This window comes from Equus przewalskii, chromosome 30 (genome assembly GCF_037783145.1).
Source record: "Equus przewalskii isolate Varuska chromosome 30, EquPr2, whole genome shotgun sequence".
Lineage (NCBI taxonomy): Eukaryota > Metazoa > Chordata > Mammalia > Perissodactyla > Equidae > Equus > Equus przewalskii.
The window spans coordinates 27,121,248-27,148,828 of NC_091860.1; the positions used below are offsets into that span (position 1 = coordinate 27,121,248).

At 47.2% G+C, this 27,581-nt stretch overlaps 1 protein-coding gene across 1 annotated transcript in view; it reads left to right on the plus strand.

The window, feature by feature from the left end:
• The first annotated feature begins 1,450 nt into the window (after positions 1 to 1,450).
• The window catches only part of ASB13 (ankyrin repeat and SOCS box containing 13), a 29,383-nt gene continuing 3,252 nt past the window's right edge, over positions 1,451 to 27,581 (plus strand). Inside the window, exons 1-5 of the mRNA XM_008516876.2 lie at positions 1,451 to 1,827; positions 19,519 to 19,706; positions 20,962 to 21,112; positions 23,987 to 24,121; positions 27,175 to 27,366. Of these exons, the coding sequence (XP_008515098.1) occupies positions 1,785 to 1,827; positions 19,519 to 19,706; positions 20,962 to 21,112; positions 23,987 to 24,121; positions 27,175 to 27,366 (709 nt within the window). The 5' untranslated portion in view covers positions 1,451 to 1,784. The remainder of the gene's footprint in view (positions 1,828 to 19,518; positions 19,707 to 20,961; positions 21,113 to 23,986; positions 24,122 to 27,174; positions 27,367 to 27,581) is intronic.

Genomic DNA, 27,581 nt, shown 5'->3' on the forward strand with positions numbered 1-27,581 from the left:
AAAGCCTTAACAACAGAACAGAATGAAACAGAATAATATACACATTCTGGGTCTTGGTGGGGAAATACTTTCTGAATATTGAAGAAAGACGAAATACTCTCAAAGAATATATTTCTGAATATATAAAAACTTAAAAAAGCTTTTCTGCAATAAAATATTGATATCAAGCAAGAGAATGGAGAAAAAATGACAATATAACAAAATAATAATAATGAAACATTTGCTTTCTAATATATTCAGCAAATATTTGCACATATATACACATATATGTATGTGTATATATATGCATGCATATATATAGACAAATACACGCATAACTAGAAACATATAAATAAATATATAGTTTATAAATATATAAGGTATACATGTAAATATAAACATATATATGTGGTCTATACTCAGATCTAGATGATACTTTGTCAAGGAAGAAATATTGAAGAAAATGAAAACGTAGAAACACATGACATTGTCATAGTAGAAAACATAACATCCCATGGCAATTATATCAATTCGAACATGTATTACATTTTAAAAATTACATTAAATTTAAATTAAATTTAATTAAATTAAAATTACATTTTAATTACATTAAAAAATGCAAGAAAAATGCAAGAGCCTAATTTTTGAAGACAAGTGGCAAAAAGGGTACAAACACATATTGCTAATAGGCTGGCAATGTCCTTCCCAGGCCTGAGCGCTAATCCTCAGGAGGCTGGGATTCTGACAGATAGGCTTCAAATCCTTCCTCAACGCGGGCCTGCGGTGGAGCCTGGAGGTAATGATTCCCGTCCCCGGGGAGCCTGGCCCACTCCGGGTAAAGACGAAACCTTTTGCTCTCTGCAAGGCCTTATGTATTTCCAGATCGCATGATTCCTCATATTTTTACTTTCCAGCCCAAACTACCTTTACATTAGGCTCAGCACAGGTCAGGGTGATTGAGAAATCTCGTGACCGGGCTGCACTGAACTTTGGTTAAGGTTAAACCTTCTGTATTTCGTAGGCCGCCTATAACACCCCCCGCCCCCCCTACTCAGTCGTTGGCTTGGAATCATTTGGAAACAGGTTTTTCATTTCCGTCAAACGTGCCCCAGCTTTTATCTGCTAAGACTATTAGGGGACCATTGGATTTAAAACAGTCCCTAAAGATTTGGATAGGGGTTAAAAAAAAGAAAAAGAATGTGAACCATTTGGAATTTATGATTCATCTCGAAAGATGAAAGACGCAGGGAGCATGAACACCAGCGCTGGTTGGAAGCCCATCTTGAAAATTCAGTCATGGTGGGACTCCTGAGCTTTGCTGAGCTCGATAATGTGAAGGATGACAGTGAGTTTTAGCAGCTGGGCACGTTTTGCACGTGGGCACATGCTTTGTACATGGACACGTCTTTTGCACATGAACACGTTTTGCACGTGGAAACGTGTTTTGCATGTGGACACATGTTCAGCTCTTGGACACATGGGGATGTTTTACACGTAGACATCGGACATGTTTCGCACGTGGGCACGTTTTACACATGGACACGTTTTGCTCAGCACAGCGCTGCGGCAGCGACAGGGGAGTGGGACGCAGGTGACCGCGAAGCGGCGCTGGCCCCGAGTCCCGGGAGCGGCGCCACACCGCCCGGGAACTACAACTCCCGGCACGCGGGGCCACCTCGGGCCGGACGCGCGGCCCCAGCGCGCCGATTGGCCCCGCCCAGCCGGCCCGGCGCGGTCGCCGGCCCAGGTCCCCGGCACCGCCAGTCGCCGGGCCGCTGAGCTAGGGGCGCGCGGCAGCGAGCGGCATGGAGCCCCGGACTGCGGACGGCTACTTCCTGGGCGACGTGGGTACGCGCGGGGCGCAGCGGACGGTTCGGGTGCCGGCCTCGGGTACAGGGGACGCGGGGCGGGGGTGCTGGCAAAAGAGCGAGGACGGCCGGAGCCGGCTCTTGGGGCTCAAGAGGTGCTTCTGATGACATTCGCTCCGAGATAGGTGACGCGCCTGGCTGAGAGTCAGGGGCGTTTTGGTGGGTCCAGGTTGGAGGGCCATGTCCTTGAAGGAGCAGGGTCCGGTGATCCTATGCATCTCCGACGAGGTTTCTGTGTCCCACTCCTTGTCCTCGGCTAGCGCCTTGCAGGGCTGGTCATCATTGTGACGTGACAGTTGTAGGACTTCAGAACCGCAGACCCACCGGAGCGCCGCGCACCTTGGGGAAGATCAAGGAGTGTGTGCGCGCGTGGTCATTGCCAAGTTCGGAGGAGAACCTGGGAAATGCCCTGGCGGGACCATTCACAGAGCAGCCCTGGCATGAGCCCAGTGTGGGAGCTGGAACCTCTTCCAGGCGGCCGATGTCATTAGCATCCTACAGACTTACCCAGGTGTGATAGAAGGAATCTGCTCCAGGAGGAGGATGTGCCCCTGTGACATCAGGTCACACTGAGTAAACAATGCGACCTCGGTTCTTCACTGAATCTTCTTTACCATTTGAGCTACCCAAGAATAAAATAGATTTGAGGGCAAATAGAGATTCTCTGGGGAAGCAAACTTTCCTGCCTATGAAATTATACTATGGCAAATGAAATGAGCAGTGAGAGCACATGGAAAGGCTGGAAAGAAACAAAAATCGAAGGTGTTTTTACACTGGTAAAAACAGTAGTGTGAATAAAAGTGAGAAGTCTTAACAGTAAATTTAGGTTAAGAGAAATTGCAGTCAGAGCAAGGCCAAAGGTATTTTAACTGATTTTGCAAAACAGCCACCTTCAACACGATCAAAGGCATTTAATAAGCCTCTGTTTTCACTTGGCATTCTGCCCCAGGCAGGCACAAGACTTTGACCTGCCAGTGTGATCTGTGTTTGATTGGTTCAAATAAATCAGTGATGAACAGCTAACCATGGAACCTACTTGAACACATATTTTAATATTTTTATTCCTGTAGAGCATTCAATAGCACAGTATTACTTCTGAGCATGTTTTTTTTTTTGCATAGTTTAAGGAATGTATCTTTTGAAGAAAAGCGTATTCTAAACTAATGGATGCATAGCTTCTGGGGTTTGTGTCTATTTTTGACTCTGTCATTGTTTTATTTAATATATGTCTCCAAAAATATGTCCTGCTGACATTTTTATTCTCAACCCTCTTGAATAAGCGGAATGTGTTGTATCCAAAACAACCCAGAAGTAGGGGCCCATCATAGGAACTTTAACCCATTTTAACATTCTGATCTCAAGTTCTATATGTGTGGTGTGCTCCAACCAAAGCATGTAAATTTTTCAGTTTTTACACAAGCAAAGATTGCAGAATTTTACATTATGGCCTTCTCAATAAGTTCAAAGAATTTAGGGCAAGTCACATCCTAAAGTGAATCCAGTGTTTATAACTTAGAAAATGTAAACAGATTGTTATTGACCCAAGGTAAGTGTCTATTTGCAAAGCTGAAAAAAATGATCCCCATATTCAGCATCTATACTCAAGAGCTTCTCACTTGGAAGTAAGAAGCTGGCAGAAGATGAAAGGCTGCCTTAGGCAATTTGGGCTCTAGCAAGGTGAGCTGCCGATCTTCTCCAGTTGTCCTTAGCCAGGAACTCCAAACAGTTCATTGCCATCTGGGGTGTTCAGAAGGGGAGATGGAGAGAGAAAGGAGAGGCAGCTCCTGGGACTGTGATCAGAGCCACTGAGCTGCTAGGACACACTTATGTGCTGGACGCTAGCCACAAGCCCTGGGACAGCTGTAAGACGGTCATCATTATTGATAATTTAGAGACGAAACCGAGTTCACACAGCTAGAAAGTAGCAAAGCTGAGGTTTTAACTCAGGTGGGGTTTCGTTTCGTTTTGGTTTTTTTTGGTGGTTATTTGTTTTAAGCTAAAAGTCTCATGCCTTTCCCATGAAATAGGCTGGTCTCTAATTGATTTTGTCAACTTAAAAAGCAAATTTGCCTGTTATTTTATCTCAAAGTGAGTTTATTTGGGAATAGCCAAAAGAATTGCAATTTGGGATGTGCGTGCTATGGCAAATTAAAGGCAAATCCAGAAAACAAAGGAGGGGAGATGCTTTTATAGAGAAGGGGAGTCGGGAGGGGCTGTTCTAAATGAAAGTCCATTGGGAGAAAGAAGCGGTTCAGGGTGGCAAGGGCTTCTCATCAGCTGAAGGCTTCATTTCTCATTGGCCGAACTGAGGCATTTCTCATTGGCTGTGGCGTTTCTCATTGGCTGAGCTGCAGCATTTCTCATTGGCTGAGCTGTGTCATTTCTCATTGGCTGAACTGCAGTGTTTCTCATTGTCTGAGCTGTTGACTGATGGGGAGAGAAATCCTCTTTCAGCGGTAAGGTAGTTTTACTTCCCATCCAAGGTGCTAGCCTCCCTCTCTTCCTGTTTGGTGTAATTGATGGTGTTTGATAGGGCTTGAGAGCTCCTCCTACAGGCCTTCCAGACTCCAAGTTAGTTAAGGTTTCTTTTATTGATTTCCACAATTTGTAGGGTTACATGGAGTGTTGGACTGGTTTTGTGGCTGGGATGGAAGAGCTGTGTCTGCTTTGGGTTTCTCGGGGATGTGGGACTACTTTTACCACCGATTGGCCATCTCTGCATTAAACCACATCACCTTTCCTACTGTGAGAAGTGTGTTTCCCTCGGGAGTCCACAGTCAGGAGCATGGGTTGGTCTTCATCCCCGTGCATGGGGAGCCTATATGCCAGCTCATTCTTCTGTTGAGTCTGCGGACTTTGATTTTTAAAAATACAGTTGTATTGAAAGTACTTTGAGAAATCTAAATAATCGGTGTCCTTACTGGGAAGTCAACTTAAAATTTTCTCAAATCTTGTTTCTGTCTCTGCCTTGGAGAATGCTGAATTGTAGAAATCTCTAGAAATGTCCTTTAGTGGAAAAACTCTGGGCACTGCTAATAAAAATGTCTCAAGGAAATACATTTAGGATGATTTTAACACCAATTGGGATTCCAGGGCAGTCACTGGGGCCAGTAGTGGTCGCCGTCTATAGCAGTACAAATGAGTTTTAATTTTTTGGTAGACCTTTGCAGCCTTGGAGCATGGGGAGGCGTTGGGAGTTTCTTTATCTGGGGATTGAGGAACGGTGGGTTTCTCACAGTGGGAAAGATGATGTAGTATAATGCAGAGATGGCCAATTGGTGGTAAAAGTGCTCCCATGTAACACCTTTTGAAAGCAGGCTGACTTGAGCTAGACCACAAAGCTCCTTCAGGAGGAAAGAAAAAAGATTTGCTGCTCCAGGACGCTGGCGCTGGGACGCAGCGGAAGGTAAAGACAGTGCTTTCCTATGACAGAGAAACAACCGAACAGGGATTCCCCATCTTGGCCACACACTGCCATGACTCAAGGAGCTCTAAAAATTACTGATGCCTGGGTCCCATCCCCGGAGATTCTGATTTAACTGTTCTGGGGTACTGCTTGCGTGCCATATGTTTTAAAACACCCCAATTCATACTGATGAAGTCGATACAGACATAAGCGCTAATGTCAATCAAGAATTTAGTTAGTGTGATTTGATAGAATAGGAGGAAATGTCTTCCATCTCCTATTTCTACCTTCGTAAAGATTTAAATAGCACCAAAAAGCTGTCTGAAGCAGTGTATAGAAGCAAACAAATTAGCAAGACCAGGTTGAAAAGTACGTCCCTTACAGAGACACAAGTCACTAGCAGCTATTTTAAGGAGCAGAATTTATAGAAGTGATAAGACAATTTAAATTCTTTGGATCTCCCTTCATGGCCAGTCTAGGTGAGGATGGAGATTAGGTTACTAACAGGAAAAAGCTGAGAAAACACTTCTAAGTCTGTGCTCGGAGATCTGCCTTGCTCCTGAGCATTTGACTAAACCTGTCATTTAAAATGGTCTCTTCCACTTGCTGGAGCTCACAGATGTTCAGAAAGGAGACTAGTGCGAGCTCACCTGTTCCATCATGGTTGCGACTGAATCCGTACATTTTTAACACGAGCACAGACATGCATCCTGCTATAAGATAAAGTGGAATTCTGCGTGGGTTGGGTAGTTTGGGAGCTCATTCAAAGGGCCTTGTTATTCGGAGTTTCCCTCTTTGTGGGGTGAGTTTCATTGCATGGTTCCAGAGAACAGAAACCCCTGCAATTCCAGAAATGGTGGCCTGCCAGGGGTGGGGGTTAGGGGTGAATGCTATCCATGTGTGCAGCGCTGTGAAGGGTCACTCAGAACCCACTGGGAAAGACTACAGGAACAAGTTGTTCAAAGACGCACACTTAAGTTACCTGGGTTTCTCGTATGTGTGGTAAAAAAAACAACAACAGTGAAATCCATTAGATGCCTGTGAATGGTCAAGCTTTGAGAATTTGATTTTGATGGGTTGGAAAGGCAAAGCCAGAAATAACGCTCTCCTGTTTGGGCCTGTATATTTAACATGTTTGTTAGAAACCAGAGCCAAGAATCCCAGTGATGCTGAATGGCCCTAAATGGTTTTTGGTTTTGCATTGAGACAAGAAATGTGTCCCATGTCCAGATGGGTTAGTTCTTAAATATGGGGCACGCCCACAAACAGACATGCACGGCCGGGTGTGGTGGGAAAGGAACCCATGTGAGACCCAGGGATTCCCGTGCTGGGTGATCTTAGGCAAGCCTTTTGCTCTGTGTCAGTTTCCTAAAATGGGTTAAATGAGAGGTTATAAGGATTTCTTATTAGTTTTTAAAATATAATATTTTATGGATATAATACTATACGTAGTTTTAAAGAATTGAATAAAACCAAAAGACTTGTTGTGAAAAATTTCTGTCTTCATCCAACGCCTCCTCTACTCCCACTACCCAGAGGCAAATACTTTCAACTCTTTTAGCTGTTCAGCTGGTTTACCTCCATGTTTCTAAATAACGTGCTGGTAGAGCGATCTCCCGACTTTTAAGTTTTACGCTCCCTACAGACATCCTCTTAGAGGAGAGGAAGCCCTAGTCCACTTGGTGCTTCTCTACTCCCACACTGTTTCCCTCTAGGATCCTCCAATATAATTGAATTTTTTGTTTAAATCAGTATTGCAGCATTTACATTATTATGACCGTGAATGTAGTCCACAGCTTGCTCTGTTAGGATTACCTTGCTCTCCTTGTATGACTTTCGCTTTCCTTGAAGGTAACGATTGTTCTTTTTATCTGTTTACTTTTCTTTATACACAATCACTAATTTATCCCAGACTCTCTGCCAGAGCCTTGCTCGGGCACCTCAGGTCCCATCAGTTCCACCCTCTGTCTTGTCTCCTTTATAATTTGGGGACACTCCCCGACAGCCTTGTGTCTTCCTACTCTATGTGTGCGGGTTGCTCCTTAGGCCTGCTGCCGGCCTGTCGTCCTGCAGCCCCCTTGACCAAATCCTGGGAATTCACATCCTCTCTTTTCTAAGTTAAATCCTGGCTCCTGTATCTCCCTCTTTCCTGCTTTTAACTCCCTCATTTTGATGGAACACGTCTTCCAGGAATGTCCCGAGAGAGTGAAGGGGAGGCAGGTTATTTCAGATCTTATTATCCCCAAATGTCTTGATTCCATCTCCACACTTAATTGGCAGTCTGGCTGTGTTTGGAATTCTGGGTTGGAAATCTGTTTCCCACAGAATTTGAAAGGCATTGCTTCTGTGCTCAAGTGTCCAGAACTGCTTTAAGAGGCCAGATGCTGAGGCCTGCCCGGTGGCACAGTGGTTAAGTGCGCACGTTCCATTTCTCAGCGGCCCGGGGTTCGCTGGTTCGGATCCCGGGTGCGGACATGGCACCGCTTGGCAAAAGCCATGCTGTGGTAGGCGTCCCACGTGTAAAGTAGAGGAAGATGGTCACGGATGTTAGCTTAGGGCCAGTGTTCCTCAGCAAAAAGAGGAGGATTGGCAGTAGTTAGCTCAGAGCTAATCTCCAAAAAAATAAAAAGAGGTCAGATGCCATTCTGATTCCTTATTCTTTGTGATTTTTTTCCTCTCTGGAAACTTTTAGGGGTTTTCCTTATCCTTGGTGTTGTGAATTATATGACAATGTGGCTTGGTGTGGGTGCTTTTTATTCATGTCTCTGGCTGCTCACTGGACCCTTTCCATCTAGAAACTCATCCCCTTCAATGCGTGGACTTGAGTGTAATTTCTTTGAGAGTCCTCTTCTCTCTTTTTGATGCCCCTAATGATTCGATTTTAGACTTCCTGGATGGAATCTTTATTTTTCTTACTATTTTTCTTATGCTTTCCATCTCGTCTTTTTGTTCTAACCTCTGGATTTTCTGAACTTCATTTTCCAACTCTTTTATTGGACTTGTTTTTAATTTTTGCTATCATATTTTTTGTTGCCAAAAGCTCTCTCTTATTCCTTGAATTTTCTTTTAAAAAGCCTCCTGCTACTGTGTCAGCGTTTTCTCTGCTCTCTGCTTGGGTATCGAGAATAGTGTTTTAGAAGTTTTTACCTGCATTGACCCTGTTTCTTCAGAATTCCTGGTTTTCTGTTTGTTTTGGTCTCTTTCTTGTTCTAATATGAACCGTGGCTGTGAATTTGTTTCTATGAGAGAGGCGCTAAAGAGATAGTTGGGCAGCTCTGTGAGTCCAGTGGGCAGGCTTGTCCATGGGTAGACTTCATGCCAGGAGTTTGGGTAGGCGCCTGCCTGTTCACTGGGGGCTCTCTGTAGATTTCAATGTCAGCATCTGTAGGTCTCCCCTCTCCCCTATTTGCTCTCAGTGCAGCGGGGTCTTTGGGGAAGACCCAGAGGAGTGTGCGTTCCATCCTCCGTGTTCAACTTGACATGCCCACAGCTCCATCATTCTTTACTTCCTGTGGGAGGGGAGGAGGGAAAGGAGACTCCAACAGGGAGGTGACCCAGGGTATCTCCTCACCGATAGGGCGATATTTAGACTGGGAAGCTTACCCTACAGTTGGACTTCAAAGAGGACTTGTTAACAAACTGAAAATGCCTATTTAGGGCAAATGAAGGTATTCAGGGAAATCGTACGTCATGAGTCACGAAGACTTACTGAGTACTTTTCTGGCCAAAGCATCGTGCATCATTCTCTTATTTTCTCCATAAAACGGTCCTGTGAAATGTTATCTCCAATTATAAGAAAACCAAGACTCAGGTCATTTTAGATGAAAAGCTTCCCAAAGTCCCTTTGCTGAGATGGGGAAGACGAGGCTTCCCCACCCCTGAGGTCGTTAGGCGGCAGAGCTCCTTACTCTGTGGTTAGGCAGTGAGGAAGCAGGGAGGGGCGAGTTGGAGACGCGTGTGTTTGGGGAGGTCTGCCTGTCGCAGGGCTGCAGTGCTCATGAAGAAGCTGCCTCTTCCGATACCTTCCTTTTTCCTGGCTTTCACTTTATAGGTCATCTTTTTTGACTTTCTCTTTCACTTTCTTTTTTCCTCTCACTGAGTTTTGACTATTTCGTCCCTGTAGGATGTTAAGCCTTTTCTATTGAATTTTTACCCACTTTAACACACCTAAAAACACACTGGCTGCCCTTTGACCTCAAGTTTACTGACCGTCTTTTGAGCATTCACAATGAAAACATTAAAAAAGCCATTGCTGAAAAAAATCTTAAAAAGCAGCAGAACACTCAGCCCCAATTCCTAAGTAAAGGTTTGCACACATAAAAATAGAGATTTCTGTTTTCCCTTGAGAACCAACGTGACTGCTAATTTCAAGTGCACTCCAACTTTAATTCTGACTGCACTATTAAAAATTGGTGGTCATGATAAACAGCATTGACTGAGTACCCACCTGTGCCAGGCTCCTAACAAACATTGTGTCCTTGGTCCTTACAACATCCTGCAGAGTAAGTATTGTCATCCTGAGGCTTCTGTTGTTACCTTGCTAGTCTCTTTGTCCTTGAGGGTTCATGCCCTTCAAAAATTTTTTTATTCCTTTACTATATCAGATGGTTGGGTACACTTGGCCGTGCTATTCTGGAAGTGTCCATCGTAAAGGGTTTCTAAGTTCCTTTCAGCTCTAAAATTCATTGTTAGCCTTATACACACAAATCCTTGTCCTTGCGGGACCTTGGTGAGCGAGTCACTCGAGACCTCTGACTTTCCCTGGGAGCAGGCCTCAGAGAACCACCTCCACTGGGGCTTCAGTCTCAATTCACTGCTGCGACATCCCGCACATGGCCATCCCTCACAGGTATGGTCTGCCCCTCCCTTCTTCCTCGCACTGTACTTATGGGTGGGGTAGGCAGAAGGCCATCATTTCAAGAATGTTTAGTGGGGTATTTTGGGGAAGGGCTTATTCCGGAGGCTGGAGAATTATTTTCAATCCGCAGCTGTGGCAGGGAAGGTCATTTCTGCAGCAAGGACCCCAGGCTCCTCAAAATTCCTGGCTCAAGCAACATTTCAGGGTACATGGTGGTATTGGCTCTGAGTCAACGCCAGTGTGTTGGATCAGCTTTGTCGTGAAGGTATTCTCTGAGGCATTTGGAAAACCCTCTTTGTTAGAGTGGAGCTGCTGCCAGTGGAGAGGCCAGCTGGGCTGGGGAGGAGCAGCCTGGAGCATGGAGCAGGGTCAGGGTCAGGGTCAGGGTCATGGTTAGGACCAGCACAGACAGAGCGGCGTGGATTATGGCCTCTGGAGAGTTTGGTAGGACCAGCGAGTGCCCGCTCTGCACGTGGGTGGGGAGCCTGGGCAGGCCATGTGCATCAGAGACACAGCTCTCTGGGAAGGCTGGCGGGGTCTGGGCTGAGGAGCTGCTATTTGGGCTCAAAGAGCAGAATTCCTTTGAGAGGTCTCAGGGATGACTAAGTGGGATGCTGGCAAACTGGCTCTCTGGAGGAAAAAGAAAAAAATAAAAGGAACCAAAACAAGATCTGATTTGCTGCTTTCCCTGGTGTAAATGCTCACACCATGGCTGATTTTGAGCCTCAGTGTTTTCTGGCTGGTGCAATTCCTGGTTATGTAACAGTTGGAGGTGGCGAGCTGGTAGGAACTGGTAGGAACGCAGACTCCAGTGTCAGAGGCCCTGGAACTGTGCAGGTAAAACTCAGTACAGGGACTTACACGGGATCCAGTTACTGGAGCTGGGGTCCGGGGGTGGTGGTGGCGGGATGGCTCCTTATGGAACAAGGCCAGATAGTAGAAGTGGAAGCCAAGGTCCAACCAGGACTACCAGGAGTGGTCATGGTGATAACGACCCCGTCATAGCCAGATCATCTGTCATTTATTGAGTGCTTACGATTGTCCAGGCGAAATAACGTGCAGGCAGTATTTCTTCCAGTCCGCATAGCCACCCTGTGGGGTAGACAAAAATATCTCCATTTTTTTAATCGAGAAAACTGAGGCTTTGAGAGGGCGAGCAACTTGCCCAAGGTCTCAGAGCTCGTTGTAGGTGACAGATGGGAGTTGAGCTCACACGCTGGGTGATTCCTGCCCCTCCTCAGTCACCACAAATCCAGCTCCCTCTGGGGAGGCTGATACCGAACGTCTTAAAGTACTCAACTGGGGCTTCTTAATTCCCGAAGGCTGGGGTTGGGCCAGCCCTCAGATGTGCAGGTGTCAGGGGCCCCAGGAAGGTAAAGAGGGGTTTCCAAGCAGGGAGGCAGAGAGATACACATCTGGTACACAGGCTGAGTCAACAAGGTCATGTTGTGGGGCAGAAAAGGGGCAAAACGGTTCTCAAGCACCTGTCATTCCTTCCTGGCTGATGCTCACAGCCTCTGGCAGATTTGTAGATGATGTCGGTGAAACTCTAGTTTTCAAGATGAAGGTTTTCACGTAGCCCTTTGTGAGCTTGAGCTCGCCAGTGCAGGTCGACATGAGGAATGGTACAGGTATCACCATGACCTTGAAATGACCTTGAACCGAAGCTCGGGGAAGAGGCAGGAGTGAGCCAAGATGCAGGTCCAGAGCACCAGTGCCCAGGTGCTCTGTCTTCCAGGGGCTGCGGCCTTGGCTCTGGTTGCAACAAACTCCTATTTAATTGATGCCCTGGTGCCTGGCCCAGCCGCAGTTGGTGAGGCCTTGGGTGTGGCTCAGTGTCCTGGGTGAGGCAGGCCTGTAAGGGGCTGGAAGGTGGTTCCATGGGGTGGAGGGCAGACCCAACTGCAGGGGGAAAAAGTTCAGTCTGGCAAGGAAAATATGCTTCTGGAGAGTATTTACCTGAAACCTGCGTGTCAGGTGCTGTGCTGGGACTGGAGGATGGGCAGCGCTGTGCTATCTAAGGATGCTCGTGGAAGGATGGGAGGGGAGTCAAATCAGGCACTGTGTAGGGGAGTGTGTGTGCCGCTATTTGTCCAGAGATGGCGTAAAGAAGGGAGTGGCTGGGTGGGCTGCACGTTGGACGGCTTCTGAAGGAGCAGACATTCGACTTGGTCTTGGTGGATGAGGAGGAATTTACTCAGCTGAAGGGCAGAGGATGGGGAATGAGGAGACTGGGGGGGATGCGTTCCAGGCTGGGGACAGCACACACAAGGTGGGGGTGCTAAGAGACCAATTATGTGGCAGAGCTTGGATTTAGGGGGAATGCTAGTCCCAGAGGGAACTTGCCAGATGGGTGGGTCTCAGGTTTCCAAGGCCACCTCTCTCCCTAGGGGGATGGCACAGGGATGTGGCATCTTGTCACAACTGGGGTCCAGGCACAGGGGTGGAAACAAAGCCTGAGGTCAGGACCAGCCAGTGGGTTGACTAACGAATGGTGTTTTCGCGCCCTCTTCACAGATTGCAAGCAGTTGCATCCTTTTGCTTTAAGGTTAAGGTTGCAGGCTGACCCTCCCCATCTTTTCAGTGGGGGAAGCTGAGCTTCCCACTGAGGGCCAGTAGGACCCTTTCATGCAGCTCTGTGGAGCACCAGGTGGCCCCCACATTCTTTGTGCAGGAGATGGGGTCCCCACTTCCTCTCTGCCCCTCCCCTCCTGCTGTAAAGCTGTCCCCTGTTGACAGTCTGTGGTTGGTACCAGCTGCCAGTGACAACCTTCTCCACCCCCAGGTCCTCCTCCATATTTTTGTTACTCTTTTAAAAATATAATCGGGGGGCTGGTCTGGTGGCACAGTGGTTAAGTTCATGCTCCCCACTTCGGTGCTGGGGGTTCGTGGGTTCTGATCCCCGGCATGAACCTACACACCGCTCATCAAGCCATGCTGTGGCAGTGTCCCACATACAAAGTAGAGGAAGACTGGCACAGATGTCAGCTCACCTTCCTCAGCGAAAAGAGAAAAAATAATTGGAAAAATTTTAATTGTAGTCAAACATAAACTTTACCATCTTAAGCCTTTTTAAGTGTACGGTTCAGTAAACTATATGTACACTGCTGGGCAACAGATCTCCAGAACTTTTTCATCTTGTAATACTGAAACTTTGCACCCATTAAACAAGAACTCCTCCTTTCTCCCCTCCCCTCAGCCCCTGACAACCACCATGCTGCTTTCAGTCTCCACGAATTTGACTATTCTAGATGTCTCATAAGTGGATTCATGCAGTATTTATCTTTTTGTGTCTGGCTTATTTCACTTAGCAGAATGTCTTCAGAGTTCATCCATGTTGTAACATGTGTCAGAATTTCCTTCCTTTGTAAGGCTGAATAATATGTCACCGTATGTTTATACTACATCTTGCTTATCCATTCCTCCCTTGATGGACATTTGGGTTGCTTCCACCTCTTGGCTGTTGTGAGTAATTCTACAGTGAACATGGGGATGCAAATATCTCTGAGATCCTGCTTTCAGTTCTTTTGGGGATATATCCAGAAGTGGGATTCCTGGATCATATGGTAAGTCTATTTTTAATCTTTTGAAGAACCAGAATACTGTTTTCTATAGTGGCTGCACCATTTTACATTCCCACTAACATTGCATAAGGGTGCAGTTTCTCCACATCCTCATCAACATTTCTTTTCTGTTTTTCTGATGGTAGCCATCCTAATGAGTGTGAGGTGATATCTCATTGTGGTTTAGATTTGCATTTCTCTGATGATTAGTGGTGTTGAGCATCTTTTCATATGCTCATTGACCATCTGTATGTCTTCGTTGGAGAAATATCTATTTAAGTCCTTTGCCAATTTTTTAATCAGGTTATTTGTTTTTATGTTGTTGATTTTTAGGAGTTCTCTATGTATTCTGGATATTAACCCCTTTAGATATATGATTTGCAAACTTTTTTTCCCCGGTCTGTAGGTTTCTTTTCCACTGTGTTGATTGTGCCCTTTGATGCACAGAAGTTTTCGTTTTCTTCCTTTTTGTTATCACATCTGCCGCTTCTTATCTCTGCCCTCAATCACTGCTGCTAAGACCATTGCAGCTGATGTTTCTTCATTAGAAAATACAGTTACCAGTAAGTTGCATTTCTTCTACACACTGATCATCAAGAAATAAAGTTAGATTTTCTTTTAAAAATTTTATGTCCAGTCTTCATAATTTGTTTTAGTAATGCCTTCCATTCATTCATTCACTTATTCATTCAACAAGGGAGTGGATAGGAGTGAGCCATATACTGTGCCAGGTGCTGGGAATACAGAGCCAAACCAGCGATGCTTGTCACAGACTCGCTGCAGCCCGCCTCCTCCCTGATGGTTCCTGACTGGCCCTGGGGACTTGGGTGGTCTTGCTTTTGAGTCTCCATAATGTGAAATGTTCCTCCAGTATCACGGTCATCGTGTTGTTTTGATTCTTTGCACATTCCCCTCACCCGTGACCATGAACTGCTAATTGTCACATCTTATGCATCTTTGAACACTGCAGTGGAAGGTGCTACATCTCTAGATAGTGACTGAATGGAGGCATGTGGGAGCCCGCGGTTCAGCCTCAGGGCCTCCCTTAGTGCAGGCAGCTGTCCTCGTCCTCGGCTGCACTTTCCTTTTTGCGGCAGGACCTCAGGCCTCGCCCTGCTCTCTGTTTCTTTTAAAAGTTGCAACCGCTCATTCTATTCTTAGGGTTTTTGCTCCCCTGAGATTGACTTTAAAGTGATCCGTAGCCACTTTTCCCTACCCCCCAAGATAGCACGTGAGTTGCTGTTAATTACCACTGGGGAAACATACTGTGTTCCTTTCTTGAGATGGTAAGTAGAAAGTTCCACAAGCTTGGCTTTTATATTTTGTGGGAATCCAATCTTCCTCTGTGTTGCAGCTCCCCCTTAGCCTCCTCCCACCCCTCCATGATCCAGTCCTCATTTCATGGGGTCACACACGCTCTTGGGCTCATGGGCAAGACAGATGGGTACAACTGGGGGGTAAAAACGCTAGAAATGGACCCCATTTATTGAGCACTTACTCTGTGTGCCAGGCCTCACACTAAGTTTTTTGTACTTTTTAACATTCACTTAATTTTCATAACCCACCAATGAATAAACTTATTATTATTATCCCAATTGACAAGTGAAGACACTGACACTTGGGGAAGCTGGTTCTCACACTCGCCGGTAAATGGCCGAGCTGAGCTTCAGACCTCAGTGGGTCTGGCTCTAGAGGAGTGCTGGCCATGGTACTAGACTGCCCACTGTAGAGGTGGCGGGGCTGGTGTGTGGAGGAGTGGGGTGATCTCTAAGAGCAGATAGTCCTCGACATGTAACTGAGGAGGCAATCCATCTGCAGAGGAAATGAATTCACCCCAGATGTGGTTTATAAAAGTGCTTCTGATAAGATTCTGGAACTATCTACTTGATTAGGTTTTCTAGGGAAATGTAGTAATAAAGGAACTTATGAAGAGGCATGTAACGTGATCGTGACTGCTTGAAGTAGGGACCTTGACAATAATGATATATTAGTATTAATCCAGTATTGTTGTCATTTATGACTTTTTTTTTTGCTGAGGAAGATTCACCCTGAGCTAACATCTACTGCCAATCTTCCTCTTTTTGTATATGAGCCAGTCACTGATGGACGAGTGGTGTAGGTCCATGCATGGGACCTGAACCCAGGCAGCTGAAGCTGAGCATGCTGAACTTAACCACTAGGCCACTGGAGCTTGCCCTATGACATTTAAAAAAAAGCTTCTAGAGGCCAGCCCAGTGACCTAGTGGTTAAGTTTGTGCACTCTGCTTTGGCAGCCCGGGGTTCACAGGTTTGGATCCCAAGCATTGACCTAGCACTGCTCATCAAGCCATGCTGTGGCGGCATCCCACATAAAATACAGGAAGATTGACACAGATGTTAGCTCAGCGACAATCTTCCTCGAGCAAAAAGAGAGGGATTGGCAACAGATGTTAGCCCAGGGCCAATCTTTCTCATATAATAGGAAGCCCAACTGTCAGCTGTGCACAGGCCCCATGTGACCATTGACGATCTGTGGTTCTCAAGACTCTGGTACTTTCCATTTCCCAGCTCTCCTGGCTGTATCGTTCTTGGTGGTTCCATCCTCAGGCACAGGCAGCCAGATGGCTGCAGCATTTCTGAGTTCACTTCCAGGCAGTATCCAGAGGAAGAAAGGAGACCGTCTTCTCCTGTAACTCCTTGGGCAAGAGTGAGTTTTTCAGCTGTGACCCCCTCAGCAGTCTCTCTCGCTTCTCGTTAGCTAGAGTTGGGTCAGATGTTCCACTGGAAATAGGATTACTGTTATGGACTTAGACCACTCATCGGGGGTGGAAAGAATGGGTCCGAGAAACAACTGCACTGACTGTTATATAGTCTGTTTCTACCATGTGACAGATAGCAGGCAAACAGGTGGTGGCCAGAGGACAAGAATGCCTGGTGGGCACAAACAGGCCAGTTGTGGGGACAAGAGGAGGGGCTACTGACCCAGTGTGGATGGGCTGAGGTGGGGCAAGGCCTGCCAGAAAAAATAACCACTGGATTTGAGTCTGGAAAGGTACAAGTTAGAAGTTATCTAGGATGAGTGAGGAGAGGTGGGGGGTTGGAGGAGTGAGATGAAGAGGCCAGAGCTGGGGTGAGAAGGGGGCTTTTATTCAGAGGGAGAAGTGTTGTGTAAAGCGGTGGTTCTCAAAGTGTGGTCCCAGACCAGCTGCACCAGCATCATCTTGGAGCTTGTTGGAAATTCAGATTATCAGGCACCAACGGAGACCTACTGTTCAAACTCTGGAGGTGGGGCTCAGCACTGTGCGTTTTCACAAGCCCTCCAGGTGGTGCTGATGCAAATCTGAGCACCACTGTTTGGAAATATGGGGAGGTCGGAGTGCTGCATTCTGTGTCCCTCGTTCTCTAGAGCTGGGTGGGGGGCGATGAGGGGAGGGGAGGGATGAGAAGAGTAAGCCATTGTATAAGAAAGAGGGACATTTTAGAGAATTTTACTCCATTTGGGATAGCGCCTTTGTTTATTTCTTAATCAATTACATATTTGTTGGACGTGTACTTTATGAGGTTGGAATGCAAAAATGAATAATTATAGTTTCAGATGATTGAAAATGAAAACACAACATACCAAAACGTATGCGATGCGGCTCAAGCAGTACTTAGAGGAAATTTACAGCAGTAAACATCTATGTTAAAAAGAAGAAAGATCTCAAATCAATAACCTAACCTTCCATCTTAAGACACTGGAAATAGAAGAGCAAGGTAAACCTAAAGAAAGCAGAAGGGAAGAAATAATAAAGATTAGAGAGGAAATTGGTGACATAGAGAATAGAAAAATGATAGAGAATAGCAACAAAACCAAAAGTTGCTTCTTTGAAAAGATCAACAAGACTGACAGACCTTTAGCTAAATTGACCAAGTACAAAAAAGCAAGAAGACTCAAATTACTAAAATGAGCAGTGAAAGAGAGGACCTTTCATTACTATGGCCTTACAGAAATAAAAAGGGTTATTATCAGGGCCCACTACAGACAATTGTGCATTCGTCTGCTCAGGCTGTCACAACAAAATACCGCAGCCTAGGGGGCTCAAACAACAGAAGTTTATTTTCTCAGTGTTCTGGAGGCTGGAAGTCCCAGACCAAGGTGCTGGCAGGGCTGGTTTCTCCTGAGGCCTCTCTCCCGGGCTTGCAGGCGGCCGCCTTCCCGCTGTGTCCTCACACGGCCTTTCCTCTCTTCGTGCACATCCCTGGTGTCTCTCGGTGTGTCCTAACCTGCACTTCTAGTAAAGAGTCCAGTCAGACTGGATTAGGGCTCACCCTGAGGGCCTCCCTTTAACTTAATCAATTCTGTAAAGCCCCGTCTCCAAGCACAGTCACATTCTGAGGTACCGGGGGTTAGGACCTCAACCTGTGAATTTTGTGGGGGATACAGTTCAGTCTATAACAAATTGGATGTCAACAAATTAGATAATATACACGAAGTGGACAAATTCCTAAAAAGGCATCAACTACAAACTACCAAAACTGACTGAAAAAAAAATAGAAAATCTAAATAGACCTATAACATATGAAGAGATTGAATTAGTAATTAAAAAACTTATAACAAAGGAAAGCCGAGGCCCAGATGTCCTCACAGGTGCCTTTGACCCAACATTTAAAGATTTAATACCAGTTCCTCATAAACTCTTCCAAAAATTAGGAGAGAGTGTACTTCACAATACCTTCTACGAGGCCCGTATTACCTTGGTACCCAAACCAGACAGATACATCAAATCACAAGAAAAACGACACTAAGGAATACACACACAAAATTCCTCACCAGAATACTAGCAAACCAAATCTAGCATCCCATACAAAGGATTGTATACCATGACCAAGTGGGATTTATCCCAGGAATGCATGGTTGGTTTAACATCTGAAAATCAATTAACGTCATACAGCATTTCAACAGAAGAGCAAAATGCTGTCATGATCATTGCACTCGATGCAGAAAAAGTATTTGACAAAATCCAGCACCCTATCATGATAAAAACATTCAACAAACTGGAAATAAAAGAAACTTCCTTGACTTGGTAAAGAGCATCTACGAAAAACCCACAACTAATATTTTCCTCTATGGTGAAAGATTGAAAGCTTTTGCTTCAAGACGAGGAACAAGGCAAGGAAGTGTGCTCTCCCCACTTCCGTTCAACACTGTGCTAGAAGTTTAGGCTGGGGAAATTAGGCAAGAAAAAGAAAAAAGGCATCCCGATTAGAAAGGAAGAAGCAAAACTTTCTCTATATGCAGATGATGTGATTTTGAATGTAGAAAATCCTGAGGAATTCCCTAAAATTGAATGATTTAAAACACGGTCCTTATTTTCAAGGTACTCCCAGGCAAGGAGGGGGGACAGTGTAAATGCCGTGAGTGAGTACGTATGTGTGAGTATTTGTTGGAGAAGTGTCCCAGAGAAGATGTTTCAAATGGGTCCACGTGGAGTATGTAACGTGTCAACAGGAGATTTCAGAATGGATGATTGGAGTGGGGGCAGAGGTGGGCATTTCAGGCAGGGAGAACATATGCAAAGAGATGCAGGTGGGCAGTGATGAGCTCCAAGTGACAGGAGAGTGGGGTTTGTTTGGGGCAGTGGTGGGAGATGAGTCAAAGAGGTGAGCAAGGTCCGAATCACGAAGACCCTTATACGCTGTGCCAAAGACTTTGGATCCCACCCTTCAGGCAGTGGGGATCGCTCAAAGATTTTGAGTAGGAGCCCGTTACATGATCAAATATAGGGTCTCGGGTTTTGTAAAGGGTGCCCGGAGTTGTCCATATCTTCATATGACCTGATAGAAGTGGCGTGGTCTCAGCACTGGGTCTGTTTTTCTTTCCAGGTTTCTGGGTGGAGCGCACCCCCGTGCACGAGGCAGCCCAGCGGGGTGAGACCCTGCAGCTGCAGCAGCTCATCGAGAGTGGTGCCTGCGTCAACCAGGTCACGGTGGACTCCATCACGCCCCTGCACGTGGCTAGTCTGCGGGGCCAGGCGCAGTGTGTGCAACTACTGCTGGCCGCCGGGGCGCAGGTGAGCGGCCCTTCAGGACAGACCCTGAGACTGGCCGTGGCTGTAGGAATGGATGGGACCAGCTCAAGAGGAAACGAAGAGGCTTGGGATTGGCATGGAAAGAAAAGAAATCCCTGCAGGAGACGGAGAGGGAACGGAAGGAGGAAGCCAGGATGGGATGTTCTGGAAACCAAGGGAGGAGGGGGGGCAGTCTCTATGCCAACCGCACACTGAGGACCAGTAAATGTGGTCGTGGACTTGGCTAGTGGGAGGTCACTGGGGGCAGAAGAGAAGGCAGTTTTAGGAAAGTGCTGGAGGGAGCCCCTGCTCCGTCGTGGGCAGGGGCAGGCCGTGCAAATCAGATGCAGGCTGTCCGGGAGGGCTGGCGGGGCCTTGGCTGAAGAGCTACTGTTTGGGCTCAGAAAGCAGGATGACTAAGTGGGATGCTGGCAACTGGCTCTCTGGGGGAAAAAAAAAAGGTAAAAAGGATCAAAACCAAGATTCTGATTTGCTGCTTTCCCTGGTGTAAATACTCACACCATGGCTTTGTGAGCCCCCAGTGGCTTCTGGCTGGAGGGATTCCTGAATATTTAACTGTTGGCTGTGGGTCGGAGCTGGCCAGCACACCACTGGACAGCCGGCGCATATGGAATGCAGGCTCTAGGGTCAGGGCTTAGCGGGCGAGGCAGAAATGAAGACTGTGCACTTCTTACTCTTTTCAAAAGCTTGGCTATGAAGGCGGTTCAAGAGGAACTGGAACAAGCTTCAGCGTGTACCCAAATAGCAGCTGAATTTGAGCAAATTTTATGCAGGATCTGCCAGTTTGGGGAGTTGCCTTTTTCCTGCCCTGTGATTTTCCAGCTGGAGGCGGCTTGTGAGGCAGGTTCAGGCACTCCATCTAGCTGAGGCTGGAGTTAAAACCTACTTTTATACCCTGCCTTTCTCAGCTTGCAACCTGGAGCTCTCTCTGCCTGCTCTGTGCTTATTAAGGGTTTGGGTTGGTGGTGAGAGCGAAGCTGAGTTGATCCCACCTCGAGAGAGAAAGGGGCCCCAAACAGGACGACTCGTGGACGTAGGAGGCTGGTAGGCACTCCCCACCCCATCTCCTTTCTATCTTTGAACTCCCTTGCCTGGCAGGCGCCTTGGCACATGATTCAAAGCCTAAGAACTTCTTTGAGAGATGAAGACATGTCTTTGCAAAGATGAATGTGCATTGAGAGGAGACTGCATGCATTTTCCGCCCCGCCCGCTGACGCTGGTTTCTACCCCCCACAAGGTGGATGCCCGCAACATTGATGGCAGCACCCCACTCTGTGACGCCTGCGCCTCGGGCAGCATCGAGTGTGTGAAGCTCTTGCTCTCCTACGGCGCCAAGGTCAACCCACCCTTGTACACAGCATCCCCGCTGCACGAGGCCTGCATGAGCGGTGAGTGGCAGGAGGGAGCTGCGTGGACAGGAAGTGGAAGCCATCAGCAGGCGAAGGAGAGCTCCCTGTCTGTAGGTCACTCTTGGTCTCTTCCTCCTGGAGACACCGTCCTCATCCAGGACGAGGGAGCTGTTGTTTCTATGATGGGATTTTATTTCTTAGCTGACTGCTGGTGCCTTTCAGATGTTAAGACTGGAGATTGGTCCATGTTGCCCTGTGGGCCCTGGTCGAGTTGGGAGACGAGACCCAGACACATTGCCAAGGGCAGGTGCTCTCAGAGGAGGGGGATCTGGGCCTGGAGGCTCAGGGAGCAGGTCCGATTTCAACTGCCCTCCAAGAATGGATAGATTCTGCATGTTGGGAGAATCGGAAGCCCACTCCAGTCTCGCTGGGTCAGAAGTTCCCAGGAGAGGAGCTGCAATGGACAGGGCTGGAAGTTTAGGATGAGAGCAGCTGGTGGAAAATTTTTTAAATGACAGATGTAGGGGAAGATGGAGAGTTCCCTCTCTCCACTTCCCTTTGATTCTTATGACTGGTCAAACAATTGAAAAGGCAGGTTAGCAGGAAAAAATCAAAGTTTAATAACATAATACATAGAAGAAACCCAGGAAAACTGAGCAACTCGCCACAACGGCCAAAGCCACCACCTTAAATACCACCTTCAGCTAAAGACAAAGGAGGATGCTGGGGGTAGTGGTTTGGGACTTCAAAGGGGAGGCAGGAAATTCACATGGAGATGGAAAAGCAAATGTTTGCTAGACAACTTTTGCTGGGCCACCTATACAGAATGTGGCCCGAGAGACAGGATTTCCATAAGGTGGCCTTGTTGGTGCCTTTCCTATCACACCTATTTTACATTATACTAGAGTTGTCTCACGGTGCTAGCTCCTTCCTGGATCTAGGCCTTCTGTCTTAAATTCTGTTAGGCAATTTGGGGAAGGCCAGATGTTCTTCCTGAGTCTTCTGAGCCTTTATTATCTTCTGCTCAAAATAATCCACATACCAGAGTGGGCACATCTTGGGGTGGCCTGCCTTGAACCCCATCACAGAGTAAGGAGTTTGTATTTGACTGTTTTGGGCAAAGGTTGCAAGCTTGTGGCCTATATTTTGATTGGCCGGCACGGTGTTTGTCTTCGGTGCATTTCGTTGGGGTGGAGGGTGTGCTCTTCCATGCCTCCACCCAGGGCCACTGTTCTCTGCTGCCTCACACCCTGGTCCCCAGGTATGCCATCCTTTGTCGTCTGCAGGCACTGGGAATTGCTACAGGCAGCTCTGGAAGGTTTTTGAGCAGATGTTGAATGATAGGAAAACAACATTTTTGAAGGGTTGGTTTAGTGGCCATCCATGTATACTGTAGGGGAGGGGAAAAAATAGTTTTTCTTTTACCCATGTTAGGTTCATTGGCTGGGGCCCTGCCAGTTAGACTGACATAGGACAGATTGACAAGAGAAATGTGAGTAGAAGTTTGTTAATGTGTGCCTTGTACGGACACATGAGAGAAGTCAGTGATGAGCCACTCAAAGGGGTGGTTAGAACTTGGGCTTATGAGCATCTTAACAAAGAACAATAAATTTCTAGAGAAGTGACAAGACAAAGGAAAAGGACTTTGAGTTTCTAGGGGGGCAAATTGTGGGATGGGAACTAATGGGAGACAAAGGCCAGTTAGTGAGGTTTATCGTGCAGAATCCTCTGGTGCTGGCTCTGGGCTGGTCAGGGTCTAGAGTTTTTCCTGGTGATTAACTTCTGTCCTTCCTCATAGAGATGGGAGGGGGACACCTTTACAAATTTAAGGTCCTGCTTTTAGGCAAATGGGGGAGGGCAGAGAGCTTTTCTTCTATCTGCTGCTTCTCAATTGTCTTCAGCTCAAAATAATCCTTACGGCAAAGTGGCATATTTTGGGGTGGCATGTTCTGCTGTTCTTCAGCAGATAGACTGAACTGGTGGGGGGTGTCCTGGAAGTGGAGAAGTGAGTTGGGGGCCATCGCAGTGATCTGAGTGGGTGGATTCATTTAGAAACTCTGGGGTTGGGGAGAAGCAGTGGGATTTGATATGAGGGAGAGGAGAACACGGGGTCAACACCAACTCAGGGCTGAGCCGGGAGTGCTGCCAACCACTGAGCTGGACTGGCCAGGAACAGGTGCCTTCCGGGAAGGGAGGCAGGGGACGTCGTAGTGATCAAGCCATCCAAACAAGAACGGCCAGCAGACGGCTGTAGAGGTGGGGCCGGGTTTCAGGGCTAATGGTGGAAAGTCCATAGCTGCCAACAGCAAAGTGTGATGAAGTGAGGGGAGAGGATGATCCTGGGACAGAATGAACCTTGACCCAAAGCCACACTAAAGATACCCGAGAGGAGCCCGGGGAAGAGGCAGGAAAGGCGTCTGCCGGGAGAACGGGTGGGGAACCCGGTAAGAAAGTTTAGAGAAGCTCATCCAGGATGCCAGCAGCTGTCTGTCATCCCCTCCTGCTGGGAGCTCCCCACACAGCTTAGGGGCACCCTGGAGATGGGGAGCACCTTCTTCCCAACTGAGGAGCCAGGGAGCAGTGAGGAGAAGTCTCCTCTGGCTGTTCAGAGGCCGTGTTCCCCAAGTTTTCGTTCTCCCAGCAAGAGGGCCGGCCGCACCCTCCCTTCCTCCCGCTGCCACGTGGGCTGGAAGAACCACTGGGCTCTCAGCAGAAAGGACAGCCATCCCCGTGCTCCCCAGGGCCAGGTGGGGTCGTGAACTCCTCTTAGCTCGGGATAGGGTCCTGGTTCTCCTCTCTCCCCCCTCCAACCAAGCATGGGGCTTACCTGTTCCAGCTGCTGCTTCTGTCTTGCCTGTTATTTCAAATGTTTGTGTTCTTTGACGGTTTTCATCCTTTTCCATTTCTTTTAAGGAAGTTCCGAATGTGTGAGGCTTCTTATTGACGTCGGGGCCAATCTGGAAGCACACGATTGCCATTTTGGGACCCCTCTGCACGTTGCCTGTGCCCGGGAGCATCTGGACTGCGTGAAAGTGCTGCTCAAGGCAGGTGTGTTGCTGTTTATACCTGTGCTGCTCGATGCAGGTGTTTTGTTGACCTGCGCTGTGTGCCGTCAGAGGGCTGGGTGGCGGAGTCAGACAGCCCAGGTTTGAAGCTGGCTCTTCCACTTGTCACCCGAGACCTTGGGCCTCAGTTTCCGTATTTATAAAACTGAGAAAACAAAAGCTGTTTTGCAGGGTCTTTGGGAGGATCCGTGATAACGTTTCTGTAGTATCTGGTGCACCATAGGTGGTGGACAAATGCTAACAATTATTTTCAGTGGCCACAGGGGATCGTCCACAACACCCGCCTAATACACTTGCTCTCTAAGTCAGGAAGGGATGGGATGCAATGGAAGATGGAGTCGGCTGCAGTTGGAATCCAGGTTGTTGTCAGATGTTCTGAAAAGCCTCAGGATAGAGAGGTTCCCAAGGTGAAAAACAAAATTAAAAAACAACCAACCAACTGAAGGTTAAGTTCAGGGCCTGCCTGCCACAGAAATTTTCAAATGGAGCCAAAGTGGGTATTGGCAAGGAATTTTTATTATGAACCCAACTTAAATATTTTGTTGATGGAAAATTTTAGCTCAGCCATCTCCTCTATTCTGGGTGCAACTTAGGATAAGAAAACAAAACTGTTCAGAAATAGAAAGATTATGAATTCTCTCCAAATGAGGGTCATTTGAGCTCAAGCTGTATGTACTTTTCTATTAGGGAGTCTTACTCACTTTAATGTGCCGCTTTTGTCTTTTCATTGGAACAGATTCATTTTGTGTAAGGTTAGTCTTTGGGTTAGTTTTTATTTTTTATACAATGATAAAATATCTAGATTAGAAACAGTCATAGGTCTTCTTTCATTCCATTTTTTCTTTAGTTCCTTTTGTTGTGGCTAAAGGGGAAAGGATTAAATTTGTGGTTTTAACCCCAACATCCCTTCTGCATTAGTTAGGACTTTATAAAAGTGATTATTCCTTTGTCAGTAATAGGAAACCAGCTCCACCTGAGTGAGGGGAGTTCTTGATTCAGGTAACCGAAAAGATCCGAACTAAAGCAGGTTTCAGGGTCAGTTTGACCCAGGCATTAAACAGTGTCATCAAGAACTCACTCACTTTCCTTGAATCCTGCAGTTCTGCTTGTCTCAGTGTCCACTTGATCCTATGCCTGGTGTCCCTAATGGGGGTAAAATGGCTGCAGCAGAGTCGGGCTGAAATCCAAACAATTCACTTTGTGAGGCTTCTGATGGCTCTCTCAGAGGAGTGAAGAATCTCTTCCCAGAATGTCTCCTTCACACCTCCCCTTATATCGCATTGGCCAGAATTGGGTCCCTGTCAAACCTTGTCCTTTTGACCAGACTTTGCCAAATTCTGATTGGCTCAGGCCTGGGTTGGGGGGAGGGATTAACCCAATCAGAGCCCACACCCGGAGCTGGAGGTTAGGTACCCAGGTCGCAGGGTGGCAGTTCAGTGGGGCAGATTGGCAAGGAGTGGAAAGGCAACCACAATGTCCATGACAGTCTCGAGGAGGGGACCCTGTAGTTTCCAAGGGAGTTTCCCTACACCCGGGGAATGGAGTGAGGGATGAATGGAGTTCTCGGAAGGATCCCGAGGGGTCAGCGTCATCACTTGATGTTGACTGCCCCCACACTGTCAGCTCTATACTTATCCTTGGTTGCTTTTCTAGTCTTACTGGTCTCCTTTGACATCCCTTCTTGGATCAAATGCATTCTTTTTTTTTTTTCCCCTAAAGAAAACTATTTTTTAACCATGGGCAATCTCAAATATACAGAAAAGTAGAGAGAAGAGGACAGCATGTGGCTTCTTTTTAAAGTAGCGATTCTTAACTTTGTGGAAAATCTGATGAAAGCCACAGACCACATCTCTAGAAGAAAAATGCATGCGGGCGCTTTTGCACCTGATTTCGGAGAGGGCCCCAGCCCTGCTGGAGGAGCCGAGCGCTGGGGGAGCCGTGTGGCACCTCCCAGGGATGGATATGAAGCTGCTGGTCTCTTATAGGCCCTGAGGCCAAGTCGCTGAGCTGCAGGCTATTTTTGCAGATGAGGAGAGCTGGAGAAGGTGAAAGTCCAGTTATCACGGTGAAGCAATTTTTAATCTGTAAATATTTAACTGCTGGAAGCTTTCCGAAGGAGCTAAGTGAGGCATGCTGGGCTTCCGTCCTCCCAGCCTGGCGCTTGTCACACGCTTCTCAGTTATTGTTTCTGCAAATATATACTGAGCCGTTTGTGTTCGCCATGTCCCAGTTCTTGGCGTGCTAAGGTGCGTGACGGTCCCTTCTCTTCGCTAAGGTTTTACTCTGAGTCCACTTTAATCCCATTTTGCTTTGAAATCAGGATTTTGATAACGAGCGGACTTTGACCTCTTTTCTCTCAAGCCCAAAGTTGAGGATTTTTAATACCCAACTGGCATCGGTTATTTTGCTGGCTCGCTCGCTCTCCCAGTTCAAGGCACATTTCATCATTAGTCCACACAAGGCCACTTTCTCCTCCTTCTCCCTTCCTTCCTTCCTCTGTCCTAGCCCACCACCATTCTAATGTGTCCCTCTATGTGTTTTTGTAAGATACACATTCATTTAACACGTAGTTTTAGAACCTCTGTCCTGTGCCCGTGGTGTGTGCGTTTGTGTGTGTGTGTGTGTGTGTGTGTCCACAGGGTGGTTGTGTGTGTGCGTTTGCGTTCGAGGATAGGAAAGACAGCTTGAGCCCCAGGACCTGTGGGGACAGACTGCGTTGGGCTTTAGAACTGCATCTTAACTCACAGGGAACTTTTTTGTTTTCTTTTTCTTCTTTTTGGTTCTATTTCCAGTTCTATTTCTTTATTACTGCTACCTGTCTTTAGCTCTCTTGTCATAAGACTAAAACCGTAATTCCTGCTTTTTGGATTTTGAAAGAGATTTTGAGCCGGCTGTAGCAGAGTCTGTCTTGATTTTGTTTCCCGGATGGGGATGGCTTTTGTACACCGTGGCTGGCGGAAAATGTCCAAGCCGGTGTTCCTCTCGGCTCCACGTTCTCTCCTCGGTGATGCTTGTCCCCCCGCTCTGGCCCTGCAGGGGCCAATGTGAACGCAGCAAAGCTTCATGAGACAGCCCTTCATCACGCGGCCAAGGTGAGGAACGTGGACCTGATCGAGATGCTCATCGAGTTTGGCGGCAACATCTACGCTCGGGACAATCGGGGGAAGAAACCGTCCGACTACACGTGGAGCAGCAGCGCCCCAGCCAAGTGCTTCGAGCACTACGAAAGTGAGGCGGCCCTTCTTGTCGTTGCTGTTCGAATGACGCAGTGTGTTCTAGAATTGCACGAGGCCCGTTATGCGAGAAGCTCTGTTCTGACAATACGTCAGATCATTTATGAGTAAATAATCTCAAAGTCCATACGGGGCTGATCATACAGATGCAAGCTTCACTCTTCAGGAAACAAAGTAGAAACGATCTGGCTAAGGACGAGACTTCTTTGG